At 43.4% G+C, this 15,001-nt stretch overlaps 1 protein-coding gene across 3 annotated transcripts in view; it reads left to right on the top strand.

The window, feature by feature from the left end:
• plcb1l (phospholipase C beta 1-like) overlaps window positions 1-15,001 on the top strand; it is a 55,739-nt gene that overhangs the window by 31,456 nt on the left and 9,282 nt on the right. For all 3 annotated transcript variants that reach the window (XR_015840153.1, XM_088286192.1, XM_088286191.1), the window contains 17 exons: window positions 424-503; window positions 1,666-1,719; window positions 2,207-2,282; window positions 3,773-3,873; window positions 5,031-5,197; window positions 7,477-7,623; window positions 8,000-8,157; window positions 8,233-8,315; window positions 9,083-9,167; window positions 12,266-12,446; window positions 12,883-12,969; window positions 13,428-13,498; window positions 13,588-13,684; window positions 13,762-13,846; window positions 14,161-14,285; window positions 14,344-14,498; window positions 14,703-14,967. Coding sequence is in view for 2 of the 3 variants with exons in the window: in XM_088286192.1 (XP_088142318.1) it covers window positions 424-503; window positions 1,666-1,719; window positions 2,207-2,282; window positions 3,773-3,873; window positions 5,031-5,197; window positions 7,477-7,623; window positions 8,000-8,157; window positions 8,233-8,315; window positions 9,083-9,167; window positions 12,266-12,446; window positions 12,883-12,969; window positions 13,428-13,498; window positions 13,588-13,684; window positions 13,762-13,846; window positions 14,161-14,285; window positions 14,344-14,498; window positions 14,703-14,967 (2,017 nt within the window). In the remaining variant the exon portion in view is untranslated. The remainder of the gene's footprint in view (window positions 1-423; window positions 504-1,665; window positions 1,720-2,206; window positions 2,283-3,772; window positions 3,874-5,030; window positions 5,198-7,476; window positions 7,624-7,999; window positions 8,158-8,232; window positions 8,316-9,082; window positions 9,168-12,265; window positions 12,447-12,882; window positions 12,970-13,427; window positions 13,499-13,587; window positions 13,685-13,761; window positions 13,847-14,160; window positions 14,286-14,343; window positions 14,499-14,702; window positions 14,968-15,001) is intronic.

Genomic DNA, 15,001 nt, shown 5'->3' on the forward strand with positions numbered 1-15,001 from the left:
TTTAATTTAGTTGTCTCTAGGTGTCATTTTTATTGTTATTATTAGTTGTAGTTTTGTTGGTGGTAGTAGTAGTAGAAATATATTTCAAAAGTGTCCTGCTGGAAATAGATAAACTAGAAAACTGACTCTAATGCAAAACAACACCAGGGTTGTCCTGGCTGTTCTACAATACTGTAGTACAAGACAGGTTGCCATGGCAACAACTACTGCCCTTCTCTAGTGTACCATTTGAATGTTATGCTATTTGAAGGTCGAATTGTTTTATATTGTTGCTTTGATCCACTGTGTACGACAATTCTGGCAGACCTCCTTTTAAATAACTAGTCTATAACTATGTACATTACTTTAGGAGTTATTTTGGGGCCATGTGTGTGTGTGTGTGCGTGGGTGTGTGCGTGCGTGCGTGTGTTTTATTTCCCATAGGAATGGGCGGAGGAGCTTTTCAGTCTGGCTTCCAACCTGCTGGTGCAAAATATGTCCAGAGAGGCCTGCCTGGAAAAAGCGTAGGCCATTTACACACACAGACACACACACACACACACACACACTGCCGCCATAAATCACCAACCTCAGTTGACTCATGTTTTGTGGCGTAGTGCGTCGAGTGACCCGGTCAATGACTTTTTAAGCATGTCTTGGTCAGCCGTCAGCACCGCGCCACCTCCGGGCACTGTTTGATCCTCTTGGCTGGAGTGACCTGAAATATGAATCCGCCAACAACACGCGAGACTATTTGTTGTTTATCTGTGATCAGCTCTCAACCCCCCCCCTTCCAATGCCTCCCTCCCGACAGCAGGCAAATTGACTTATGAGACAATAAAAGCAGCCATCGACCGATTGCGCGCTGGGCAGACTTCTGTCGGCTTGTGTCCTCCAGTGCGGTGCGAACGTATAAAAGCCGGGGATGGTTACTTTTAATTTGCGTGTTTTGCTATGGGATGCGACGCTCGTTAATAAGGTTTGATTTGCTGTTAGCGCTTCTTGTTCCTCTGACATGATGGCTCTGTAGGCAAACGTACAATACAATGAATAAAATTATATTTCTGAACGATTCGGTTTTAAATTAAATATTTTGAAGAAATGATAAAATACATAGTTCATGGCAAAACAGAATTAAAAAAAAAACAACAACAGCCGTGGCCATTTCTATTGTTGGTTTGTACATGGTGCATATTTCTTCAAATTTTGAAGTTGCAAAACTACACCAAATCCACTTTGACTAAAAAAATAGGAAATTATATTTTCGTCAAAAATTTAAATTACATGATATTTTTTTAAATACAATTTATCAACAACCATCACATTTTTTTGTTCCCTTCTACAATTAAACTGCACTAAAATAGACAAGAAGCATTATTCGACAATTTTTATTTATACATTTTAATTCCTCACTGCTCTGTATTAAATATAAAATTTCAAAAAGCGGCTAAAAACAGCGGCATTAACACAGTGTGAGTGCCATAAGAAGTGAACTCTGTCGTGGATATTAATTATTCGCCAGCATCCACTTAAGGGCCCGGCTCCTGTTGCGTCTATTTATAGCTCCGTCTCGGGTTAGCCTGCACATGCTAAACTGTCGTGTAACTGCCAGTGTTTATATCCATCAGTCACAAGACACAATGTGTTGAACTCAAGTATGACTCGAATGCTTTTCGGTGTGCGCAGATACACACGACTGAAGCTGCAATTGAACGCTGAAGGTCGAATCCCCGTCAAGAAGTAAGACGTCTCTTCATCCTCATTCTCCTTCATCCTCCTCCCATGCAAGGGTTTACGTCAGCGCTTACGCAGAATATATGGCTGGCGTTTAAAGTGTGCGGGGAGCCAGGGGTTGGAATGAGCCAATTAATTCAAAACTTGAATTAAAAGTTTATTTATTAACACGACATTGCAGACGAAAGGTGAGAAGGGAGGCGTGTCTTTCTCGGCTGCTTGGTATCATAGCCAAAGTGAAAATTTGACACCAAAAACGAGTGCGAGTAAAAAACTGAACTGTTAGCCAGTTTAAGTTGTTTGCTGTTAGCATCAAGTTCCCAGACTTTGAAACAAAAATATTTTTGGTCTATTTATGTTGAGTTTGAGCCTAAATTTCAATCAAACTGTGTTTTGCAACACAATTTTCACGGGACACTTCCCGTTTTTCCGTCTTGGTCAGGAATTGTCAAACTCCAGTCTGACGTTTGTTGCGTTTGTCTCGTCACTGCAGCATCTTTAGGGTATTCTCGTCGGACCGCAAGCGAGTGGAGACGGCGTTGGAAAACTGCAACCTTCCCTCCGGCAGAGTGAGACACCAAAACATTCCTCACCCCCCCCCCCTCATTTTCTTTGTTGTCCTCATCTCTCCTCCTTGTTGATTTTCATCCGTCCGTCAGTGTCATGGTCTGAGTCATCCTCGCTTGTCATGACACAAACGCACCCGAGGGAGCCACATTGATGCAACTGCTTTTTTTCTCTTCACATGTCACTGCAGCCATTCAAGTGTACACCAGCCTCCCGGCTAAAAGCGTCACGTCCCATCTAAAGCATATATTTCCGCATTTTGAATTTATCAAGTGTTTGCCTGAGTCATGTCGCTGATGTCATTTATAAAAGCATTTATTTTCACATTTTTTGCATTTTTTTTAATCTGCAATTTTTTTATGTTTTCTTATAAATGCACAGCAAAGTTTTGCAATTTCTTTCAGAAATGAGCAAAACATTTTTTTTTTGCACAGTTCAAGCCAACAAAAAAAAAAGAAAAACAATGTACATGCATGCAATTAATTAATCTAATTAGTTTTTTATCTACCAGCGATGCCATGACAACATCGGGATGCATTAGTGACTAAATGTAAAATTTCCGAAAGTGCAATTTTTTTAGTCTTATGTCATGATCATACCAAAGCATATACACAGTTTACTTTTTCTTTTTTTTTTTTTTTTGTCCCAAAAAATAAAAGATCAATCCATGTTTCGATCTTCTAGCAACACCTAATGAGTTTTCTTATAGGTGCAACAAAATGTTTTTATTTATCTGATAAAAATACACAAAATTTGGCAGTACCTGCTTTCAACTGAAAAATTGTCTGGGATCAGACAGCGCAGCGAGTTTTGATGTTTTTGCAAAGTGGCGACAACCGCTTACTTGGCGGCGCAGACGCGTTGTAAAAAGAATCCTAATGAATGGCCTTTTAATACAAACACCATGAACACAGAGGAATACAAACTCGTTGTCTCTCACACGTGCACACACACACACAAACACACGCCCGCGTGTATATATAGATATGTAGAGCGAGCAGTAGCTAATTAGCACAAGGAGCAGCAGGAACAAACGTGCTGCCTCGTGAAAGTCGGCCGGGATTTGCTGCTGTTCCTGCGGGCTCGTAATTACAGCTAAGTGGTATGCCTGTTAATCCCTAAAACGTACACGCACGCATACACACGCACACACACACACACACACGCACACACAAAATGACTCATTGACCTGTATATCAGTGTGATCATAACCATAGAGCAGGAAATTGGTGGTACGGCCCGTTGGGACACGTCTTTAAAACAATTAATCGGCTGCGGACTGAAGTATGAGGACCCCCCTTTCTGGATTGATTGATGTATTGGACTAAAGTCCTTTTGATTTATTAAATCTGTGGTATTGAGATAGTTTTACACAATTTTTACATGTGTAGGACAATAATTTTACAAAGACAAGATCAAAGTCTAGGAATTAATGAAAAATATAGGATTATAAATGAGCAAAGTTGTATTTTATCTTTTTCCAAACTTGCAGAATGACTCCATCCCCCAAGAAGACTTTACACCGGAGGTGTACAACCTGTTCCTCAGTAACATCTGCGCCCGGCCCGAGCTGGACCACATTTTCTCTGACGTGTACGGTGATCAATTCTCTCTCTCTCTCTCTCTCTCTCTCTCTCTCACACTCACCCTCTGTCTCTGTCTCTGTCTCACTCTCTCTCTTTCTCTCTCTTTTTTTCTCTCTGTCTCTCTCTCTCTCTCTCTCACTCGTTCTTTCGCTCTCTCTCTCTCTCTCTAACTTTCTCTCTCTCTCTCTCTCTCACAGTCACCCTCTCTCTCTGTCTCTGTCTCACTCTCTCTCTTTTTCTCTCTCTGTCTCTCTCGCTCACTCTCTCGCTCTCTCTCTCTCTCTCTCTCTTTTTTTTTCTTAATCCAACAGTTTGCTGGGGAGCAATCGCCTTGGTAACCTAAAAAAAAAAGGGAATCAAGGCATTGGCAGATAGTGTGGGATAAAGGGCAAGTCTATTTGGAGACGCAAAAGGCGGGTGATTCATTGTCCCGCTTCTCTTTTCATGACGATTGCTGGAGGGATTGCAGACACGCACACGGAGGCTTTCAGGCTATGTAATTTACCGGAGATTGCATCATTTAAAGTGAAATTTAGCACCCTGTTAATTTTAAAGAACCATTAATTCCTTTTCCGCCCTGATTGTTATGGGACAGTTGTTCTATGGGACACGGCAAGAAGCTTATTACTTTTGGGTGATGCCAAGCTCAAGGCTTTAGTTTTTCCCAAGTGAGAAAGAATTCCAATGATTTTGAATGGCATCTGACTGAGGACAGTCAAGGTGTGTTAAGGGTTGCAGAATAAATGTGTATTTTTTATTAATATTGATTTTCTTTTTTTAAACTATCCATGATTCCATAGTCAAAAATTCTGAGTTTGCATATTCCCTTTTCAAATACATAGGCGAGACGGCAAGTGTTTTTGTATAAAGTTCTCAGTCACTTCTAATGTGCTTTCTAATTTTCCCTAATCAGGCTAATGCAATTCATATTCATGTGTTACATTTTGAGTTAGGCTGATCACTTAAAACTGCAGATTAAAAATATCCCTAGGTGAGGCAGACGCTGGTATTTGGCAAATGTCTGCTTCCAAACATTTCATTCAACCTGATTAAAAAGTTTTCATCAATTTAAAGCAATTGGTATGATTATAGTCTTAAATTGTGTGCTTAAAATGATCAAAATACAAACTCGATCATGATGGAGTCCTTGTCCTGTTTGTTCAGAGGTGCAAAGAGTCGTCCATACCTTAGCGTGGAGCAAATGACGGAATTCATCAACAGCAAGCAGCGAGACCCCCGACTCAACGAGATCCTTTACCCGCCCCTCAAGCCTGAGCAGGTCCAACAGCTGCTGGACAAATACGAACCCAACGCCGCGCTTGCGCAGAACGGTCAGTATGGATCCACTTGCTTAGTATTAGTTCAAAATCTATGATCGCATATCTGAAATTGTGAAACGCTGCCATCTACTGGTAGTGGTCTGTCAGTAGAGTTGTTTCCAAGCTTAAACTCGATTGGAGCAGCATCAGACCCTCACCTACAACCCAGTTGAAAAGCTTATTTATAATTAATAATTTAGTCTACTCGTCCTGTCATCAGGAGTGATTTCTTTCTTTTTTTATTTATTTAGAGTAAATGTTGTAGGCTGCCAAGAAGTGGAATGTTTGGAGCAATGATTACAAGAGTAGGACCATCAGACATGGCCCCCCTGCCTGTTTAAAAAGAGCACCAGTGAGCTAAATCTCGTGTATGATGAACAGCACACGAGCCCGGGGCGCTTTTCACAGTTTTAAAAATTGAACATCAGAAGTGACGTGCAAGCGAATAATTCATGAATGAGCGGCGAGATGGACAAGCTGCAGTGAATCATGAAGTGCTCTTGAGTCATCCCAGGTGTCAGTCTGCGCGCGAGCGACCACACGCTGCTGAATTCAAGGTCAACGCTTCACCAAATCTGTGCGAATCCATTCATGCTGCAGCGCACTTAGACGTCAGCTCTCTGATGCTGTCGTTATTCAAACATTTTCCGTGCGAGTCTTTAATGTCTATTTTTAGGACAAGGACACTCACGTTTTCAATTTTTGTCTTGATATGTAGCGTACCACATTTAACATTTTAAAAAGGTGTCAAAGTAATAAATTTCTTGTCAATAATAAAATTAATGAATTATTTATTTTATTTTATTTTATTAATTAATTCATTAATTAATTATGTTTTATTTTTCATTTTATTTATTTATTTATTTTATTATTTTTTTTACAAATAATCTGGTCCTTCTTTCAATTTTAAAAATCAAACGTGACCCCCTGTTGCATTAAACTGTCCACGTGTACTCAAAGCTGCGCCCGGTGAGCGCACATGCATTGCTTTCTCCACAGACGATCAGACGTCTGCTTTATCCATATCTCTTCCTCCATTAGTAGTGTTTATTTCATATGGCCATAATCATCTCTTAGCAGCCCTTTAAATGTCTTGGATGTTAACATTGTTAGAGGGGGAACAAGACACCACTAAAGCATTGTCTTTATTGTCGCTCAGAGGAAGCCTTTATGTAACTTAATAAGAGATCATTAAAATCCTAATAAACGTCCATAGCAGAGTTCTAAAGAGTACCCTTATTAGGGCCGGAGCACGATGTGTGAGGGATCGGTAGCGTAGTGCTTAAAATATGGTAAGCATGACCATCATGAGTTAACCCATAAAAAGGTTTCAAGAGCCCGTTTGGGCCGAAGCTCCCTTTTTTGGGTCATTTTAGCCTTTCCTGCGGGTTTTCGGAGACGAACTCCTGGAGATTATGTTCAATACGGTTGTGACGACGGCTCATTCACGACTTGTCGCAGCTTTAATTCTCATTCAATTTTTTTTACCTGTAAAAATGTCTCCTTGGGAATGAGCACCTCCAGATGTTGACTGTGTTAACACCGTCTCTCCTTGTTTCGTCTCCGGGGAGAGCACAGGTAGTGGACAGAGGTTTGGCGGAGCTTGACCTCCCAGTGGCAAGGGGATCCCCCCACTCCCCTGCCAATCTTCGGGGACAGCCGAGATGCCGTGAGCTGCGATTACACAGACGACAGCCCGGCGTTAATTAGAGAATTCACTCTGCAGAGGGCGGCGCCGCATTAATTAGCATAAAGTGGCCGGGGGGACGTGCCGCGCCCGCCGAGCACACGCATCGCTTTGCATATTTACCATAACGTCAGATTGTGTGTGCGTGCCCAGCACAATATTAGTGTCATTTATTTATTTAGTTATTTATTTGCTCTGAGCACTTGTGCAATAAAAGTAGACAGGGTAGTGTGTGTGTGTTGTATGCAAATTTGTTGACGTTTATTTGTTCGAAGGGGAGAGAATAAGCGACCTTGTGATTTACCTCATACTCTGTGCTCACTAGTCACAACACGAGATCCAAATTAAGAGTATTGGTCCTTGAGACTTTTTCTGTGTGTCTGGTTTTGATTGACTTTCCCTCCAAATTTAATTTCAATAGCTCAAACTGTTGGGATTATTTTTTTTTTCCTAACTTTCTATCGACTTTCTGTTCATTTTTGGACATGGTTCTATCTGTGTATTGAAACGCACAAGAAAGTCCTAAAAATTGTCTTCTGGCCATCTGCAGTGTGAAATATCCAGTTGATTGTGTTGTGTTTTTTATTTTTTTTTGTCTGGCCAGGTCAGATCTCGGTGGAGGGTTTCGCCAGGTACCTGAACGGCGAGGAGAACAGCATCATCCCCCCAGAGAAACTGGACCAGAGCGAAGACATGACCTTTCCCCTCTCACACTATTTCATCAACTCCTCTCATAACACTTACCTCACAGGTAACACACACACGCGCACACACACACACACACATTCATTGTTATTCATGAATTTTTCTGCCGTGCCTTGTAACTGCAAGGAGAAGATGCTCAAACCATTTTCTTCTTCTTCTTCTTCTCCCTTCAATGGATGTTATAAGACTTCTCATTTTAGTCATTCAATTTCATTGTCGGCTGGACTCTTTTGAAGTGGATCAGACTGCGGCTCCTCTCATGGGGGAAATAACAAAATTTCCTTAATGGCCGGAAAGAAATGTGGAAATAAGAAAGCTGTTGAATGTCGCACTGTATGAATGTGACGTTATAAATGAGTTGTTAAAATGCTATCATGCTAACAGGTCTGGAGCGGTTGTTGTTTTGTATTTTGCTCGTGTAGCGGGGCAGCTGGCGGGCAGCTCGTCGGTGGAGATGTACAAGCAGGTTCTTCTTTCCGGCTGCCGTTGTATCGAGCTGGACTGCTGGAAGGGCCGCACCACCGAAGAAGAACCCGTCATCACCCACGGCTTCACAATGACCACCGAGGTCTCCTTTAAGGTACCCGCCAGGACAACAAAGCTGTGATCTCAACAAGTCCTGTAAAGTAATACAGATGTGTATCGGTGTGTTTAGGAGGTGATCGAGGCCATTGCAGAATGCGCCTTTAAGACCTCGCCGTTCCCCGTCATCTTGTCTTTTGAGAATCACGTGGACTCGTAAGTCTGGTTAGGACAGCTAAAGCAACATGTGTAATAATTGGATCTTAATGTCGTGATACTGCTTCAGGAGCATCTGGATGTTAAGCTACACTGGCTGCCAGGATGGCCGAGTGGTCTAAGGCGCCGCGTTCAGGACCCAGTCTCCCCAGGAGGCCTGGGTTCGAATCTCGAATTTCCCCATTGTGGGACTAATAAAGGCAATATTATTACACAAATGTCATTAATTAGTAATAAACTAGCTATTACATTGGTCTGTGGTGTCAGCGGACCAGCCTATGACACCTTTTTTGCTCAGCATTAGCACTACAATTACATTTCAGAGAAGACGCTATTTAGGAACTATAACACACTCTAAGTCAGGTGTAGGCAAACTACGGCCCGGGGGCTACATGCAGTCCGTTAAATGTTTTAATCCGGTCCGCCGAACTTGAAAAAAATTAAATGAATAAACCTTGTAATTGTTTTATTTTCCAAATAATGTGTCAAAGACAGATATTTTGTGGTAATGCTTTTGTTCATTTTCGTTTAAAATTAAATGGGTTTTTTTTCTCCGATGAGGTGAGGTGACCAAAACACTCCATCCATCTGCTCCTGGTCCGGCCCCTCCGTCAAATTTTAGAACCCATTGGGGACCGCCAATCCAAAAGTTTTCCCACCCCTGCTCTAATTTTTTGTTAGCTTGAAATGTTGCCTTTGTTTCTAATTGTGTTCTTTGAAGGTCCAATGAACAATCAAGAATAGAATCCCTCATTTTTGTCTTTCAGACCCAAGCAGCAGGCCAAGATGGCAGAATACTGCCGCTCAATATTTGGCGATGCTTTGCTGACGGAACCTCTCGAAAAGTATCCCGTGAGTCTGACGCACGCACACGCTGAGCCACATGACAGTCAATTTGTGGTCTCACATAACGGCCTGGTATTGACAGTTTGTGTCGCATTTGGCAAGGCGTGCTGGCGCTCGTTTCCCCCGTCTGTCACACTTCAAAATGCCCCCCCCCTGCAGATGTGATACATTTATTCGCGTCTTTCTATTTACATGCCTCCAAGTCTTTCACTTTCTTCTCTTCCTCGCCAATATCACACAAGGGGCTCGGCAGCTACGTGTTATTAAATGGTCAGACGACAATGTGTGGCCCGTGTAATCTCTGCGCCGCTTTTTCTTGGCGGCCCTTTATCAGGCTCGCTTCTGTTGCCATGGCGGCCGGGCCCAAGCTTGCTTCATCCCTTTGTAGCCAAACTCTCCCATAACACGTCCCCACACTCCAATCCAAATGCGACATTGTGTGGATTGGCCAGGCCGAAATGTGGATTTAAGACGATAATTCCAAAAGTGTAAATAACCTACAACAATGGAGTAGGGTGTCCCAGATGGGCAAAGTTAGCATGTCCTTCGAACTGCATGTCTGGTTTCTGAGGCGTGCAAAGTTAGCGCCATCATACCCCTCCGTCACCAATCGTCATAACAAAACGTGTTATTAGGTCACCCAAACGTGCCTTTTTATTGGTGGGCCTTTATCAAGCGCTCCTCTGTTGCCATGGCTACCAAAAGCTTGCGCTGTCCTTTTGTCACCCGTATCGCCCTCTTCCTCCAAAGACGTCATTGTGTGGACTGACATCGGGTCATTGCGTGAGGATTTTTTATTTTTTTTTGTTTCACATGTATACAAACGCTTCCTGCTTTCGTGTGATCCAGCAGGGACGTCTTGTCTGAAGCGAGCAGAAGCATTATCTCCCCTCAGCAGAGACTCAGTCAGCCCTGCAACTGGGGGATAAAGCGGGGGAATGTCGCAGGGGCTAGCGTGAGCCGTGAAGTGCTTGCAGAACGTGATGTCACAGAGTCCAATTTCCACCAATGGCCGTGTAATTGTGGGGAGAAGGTGAAGGCAATGACGGGTGAACCCCCAACGTCCCTCCCCCCTCTTGCGTGCACAGCTTAGCCAATAGGATATCTGCTCTGGAAGTCCACGGTTATGGTTGTTGGGGAGGTGGGTGGCAGCAGATAGGCTAATGTGGCCCGATTGGTTCTAGCTGTGCCTTTCGTCACAATAAAGATGATTGCTGCATCTACCACCATCTAATTCACCCCACAAAAGTGTCTCCTTTCAGCCCTTTTGAAAACTACCTCTTTGGAAAAGGAATAAGAGAACGTATACACCGTTTTTCCATCATGTATGGAGCTCCAGCACATTTTGGTGGAAAGCAATCGGCTTGAGGCTTGCAAAATTAGGTTTCGTGTATGCAATTTCCACTTTCATAGGTAAAGCGAATGGAGTGAGGTTCCCCAAGCTGTCCAAGTGGGCACAATAATAGATTTAGAAGTGGAGTGAGGTTCCCGTAATTCATTATAAATATTGCAATACTGTTAAGACAAATTGGTGGCCAGAATTGAGTGAGTTTCCTCAGGCCAGAAAAATTTGCATGTTATAAAATCACATCCAAATCCCCCCAAGTTCTTGTAAATATTGTCATAGACTGGTGGCACGTGAATGCTGTGTGGTACTGCCGGTCAACAAAGTTTAGCGGGCTAGCATGCGCGGGCTAGCATGCGCGGGCTAGCATGCGCGGGCTAGCATGCGCGGGCTAGCATGCGCGGGCTAGCATGCGCGGGCTAGCATGCGCGGGCTAGCATGCGCGGGCTAGCATGCGCGGGCTAGCATGCGCGGGCTAGCATGCGCGGGCTAGCATGCGCGGGCTAGCATGCGCGGGCTAGCATGCGCGGGCTAGCATGCGCGGGCTAGCATGCGCCTCTTAGTGCGGTGTGCCCAGTGTATGTGTTAAATACAGAAATAGCGCCCACAACTGATGCTGCACCGCCTTTTTGGCCATGAAAATACGGTATATTTGTATCCCAGCGTGTTCATATGTAAAAATCAACTGAGTAGAATTTTTTACAGCACAGACTGGTGTAAAGTGAACGAAGTGAGGTTCCTCAGTCTCGCTACTTTGTCAGTGCGTCTGCATCCCTTCAACCATAATTACGTTGTCAACAAGAATGAGGGTGTTGGTTTTATTTTGTTACATTTGACTCGTGTAGTATTTCAATGTCAAGACGTTTAACTCTGATATTCAGTCCCTGCTGCCTTTCCACGTGTTTCTTTTCTTTTTTTTTTTTACGGTAGTTAAAACCCACCCAAACATTTGTGCTAATGTCAAGCTGTTGTCCAGCTCTTTGCTTTTAACGGCGTCCTCTGACGTCATTCCTTTCTCTCCCGACCGATCCGCTCCTTGAATTTATCACCGCGTGCGATGCAAACACATAAATATAAGAAGTGACAGGAAAAGTCAACCTCCTGTTTCCCCCTGTAACAAACGCTGACAAGGACGTTTGCAAATGTGTCTGACTTTGAGACATCAACAGATGCTTACCTTATTTGGCTTTTTTTTTGTGGGGGTGGCGTTTGGCATCAGACATCTCACTTGATGCCTCCCACTTTCATTGCGAGAGAAAAAGCACTTGAGGCATGCGGGGCGGCCAAGTTAAATTGAACTGGCCCAAGTAATTTGGGGTCTAAATCAATGACCTCGGTGCCGCGAAAGCCAATCAAATCTCATATGCGAATGGTGGCGTGGTGTGAAGACCAGAAAAATTAACACCTGCTTGCTTGTTTTATTGTCTTTAAATCACTTTCCATCCAAAACGTTAAAAAAGGTCAATGGTCGAGTTGGTTACAGAAATGTAATTGCTGATGAGATGTCTAAGCTGTCCAAAACCGAAAACAAACCTGCTTCCAGAGTGGTTGCCTTCAACATGCACTTTTCAGTAAAACATTTTCATAAGTGACATTTACCTGAAACAATATAAAAATGCCACAAAAAAGTCACATTTTTAAGAACAATACCCCAATTCTAAAATTTCCACAACCATCGACACAAGGTCATTCCATGCTCCTGGTTATCATTTTCATCACGTTGACCTGACCCATCGTTTTCCTCCACCCTCTCATCTAGTTGGAGTCCGGTGCACCTCTGCCCAGCCCGATGGAACTGATGGGCAAAATCCTGGTAAAGAACAAAAAGAAGCACCACAAGGCATCATCGGACGGCAGCGCCAAAAAGAAGTTGTCGGAGCAGGTGTCCAACACCTACAGCGACTCGTCCAGCGTCTGCGAGCCATCTTCACCTGGAGCTGGTACCGCATACTCACGTGCACAAATACGCACACTCGGGCTTTTATGATATGCTGCGGTCAGTGGAGCAACACCGCTCTCATTGTTTAGTATTCATCACTTTCATGGCCCTCTCCATCAACTAAGTGGATTGCACACACTCCCTGCCAGAAACAGATGCCGCATGGCTTGAACACGTAACACTCACGCATTTCTTACAGCTGTGGCTCTCCAACTTAATAAAATGCATAGCTCCATATGATTACAGCGTGCTGATAAAACAGAGGCATATTATTACAAGAATAAAGTTTTTCCATCGGTCAATAATAGAACTGCTGCTGTGGCTTGTTGCTGGCACACGGCACACTGAGTCACATTGTTAAGCGACGCATCAGATCAAGACGAAATTGGGAGATGTTTAATGGCAATTGAAAAGCTGGTCATTTTTTTTCGACGGAGGTTCCACAAAGGAGGATGTAACGGAGTCCTCCCAGCCAGCAGAGGGCGCCGAGCCCAGCCTGAGGCCACAGGGACGGAAGTCCATCGGTGAGTGTGGGTGGATTATTTCTCGTTTTTTGTCTCTTAACTATTGTACAATATGGTGTTTATTTAATAAGAAAAGAGTGAGAAGAGTCATCACATTGCAGGAATTGTATGATTCAGTGTCTTCTAGATTCTTTTTGACTTTTTGTGTTCATTTCTATTGTGGAAAGGTCTTAGTGATTCTGATTAACTGTCAAGAGGAACAATGTTATAAATCATGACACATACACTGAGCATGAGCATAAACCATGGATTTTATACTCTGGATTATTTCTGGTCATTATTTATTTGTGCATAAATGCTGTTTTTCATGACTATACTGGTAAGTGATGCGACTGTCATCACATCACATATACATTGTCTGTGCCGGCGCTTTTTTTTGTTTGTTACTTGGGAGATTATTTTGTACTTATATATCATGTAATATTATATTTTATGATTTATTGTCTCTCTCACTCAAGGAGAAGTGGAGGCTGAAAGTGAAGACGAAGATGACGACGACGATGACTGCAAAAAGGGATCCATGGATGAGGTGGGTGATGTGCGGATGCTGCCCCCTAGTGTACATTTTAGGTAACACATTGACTATCTAAGCGTTTTGACGGTATTAATTATTGTCAGGGCACGGCAGGCAGCGAGGCGTTCGCCACGGAGGAAATGTCCAACTTGGTCATCTACATCCAACCTGTCAAGTTTAACAGCTTTGAGGCTTCCAAAAGTACGTTCACCTGTTCGGATAATTGTTTTATTTTCTCTTGGGCTTTGTGTGCATCTTTATTTGTCACATACCTGCAGAGACCAGTCGCAGCTACCAGATGTCATCCTTTGTGGAGACCAAAGCTTTGGAGCAGCTTACCAAATCTCCCGTCGAGTTTGTGGAGTATCCTTACTTATTGAAATTAGGGTTTCATGTATAGGTCAGGATTTCAAGAGAGTGTTCGAGTTTTTGAGGAGACCCCCTAGACTGTTTTAGGGTTTCAAGCAAAAGTGAGGGTTTTAAACCATGTCAGGGTTCAGTGTTGAAATTAGATTTTCTATACCATATTAGTGTTTAAAATGAAGTTTTCAAATAAAGGTTAGGGTTTTGAGACATAAGTGTTCATGTAAAGCTTACATTTATTTATTTATTTATTTATTTCAGTTCATTATCGTATTGTTAGCGATATTATCCTTAGCCTCGCTTGCTTTGTGCAGATACAACAAACTGCAACTGAGCAGGATTTACCCAAAAGGCACCCGAGTGGACTCCTCCAATTACAACCCTCAACTCTTCTGGAATGCTGGCTGCCAGCTGGTGGCACTCAACTTCCAGACCATCGGTGAGAAGTTTACAACCCGTTACATTCTTGATCCTGTTCCTAATCCTTGTTCTTGCAGATCTGTCCATGCAGCTCAACCTGGGCATGTACGAGTACAACGGCAAGTCGGGCTTCCGGCTCAAACCGGAGTTCATGAGGCGGCCCGACAAGCACTTTGATCCGTTCACCGAGAGCACCGTGGATGGGATCGTCGCCAACACGCTCTCTGTCAAGGTGAGCAAATACAACCACCTTATGCCGTTGTACCTGGATTAGGGTTGAACGATTTATGTAATTCTGATTTATTTCTTCAAAGTTGTGATTGCGATTTAAAATGTGATTATTTTTTCCTCTTCCCATATATTTTTTTAACAAACAAGAAATACATCAATCCGCATTAAAGGCAAATCAACCCCAAATTAATATCCGCCCTTGCAGATCATCTCGGGCCAGTTCCTGTCGGACAAGAAAGTGGGCACCTACGTGGAGATGGACATGTTCGGCCTTCCCGTGGACACCAAGCGCAAAGCCTTCAAGACCAAAACGTCGCAAGGGAACGCCGTCAACCCCGTGTGGGATGAGGAGCCCATCGTCTTCAAGAAGGTGGTCCTGCCCACGCTGGCGTCGCTCAGGATCGCCGTCTTTGAAGAGGGCGGGAAGTTCATCGGGCACCGCATCATACCCGTCTCGGCCATACGGCCAGGTCGGTAAAAGTCATGACGAAAGGGACAGGGTGA

This window comes from Idiotropiscis lumnitzeri, chromosome 21 (genome assembly GCF_059441095.1).
Source record: "Idiotropiscis lumnitzeri isolate Australia: NSW breed Sydney's pygmy pipehorse chromosome 21, RoL_Ilum_1.0, whole genome shotgun sequence".
NCBI lineage: Eukaryota > Metazoa > Chordata > Actinopteri > Syngnathiformes > Syngnathidae > Idiotropiscis > Idiotropiscis lumnitzeri.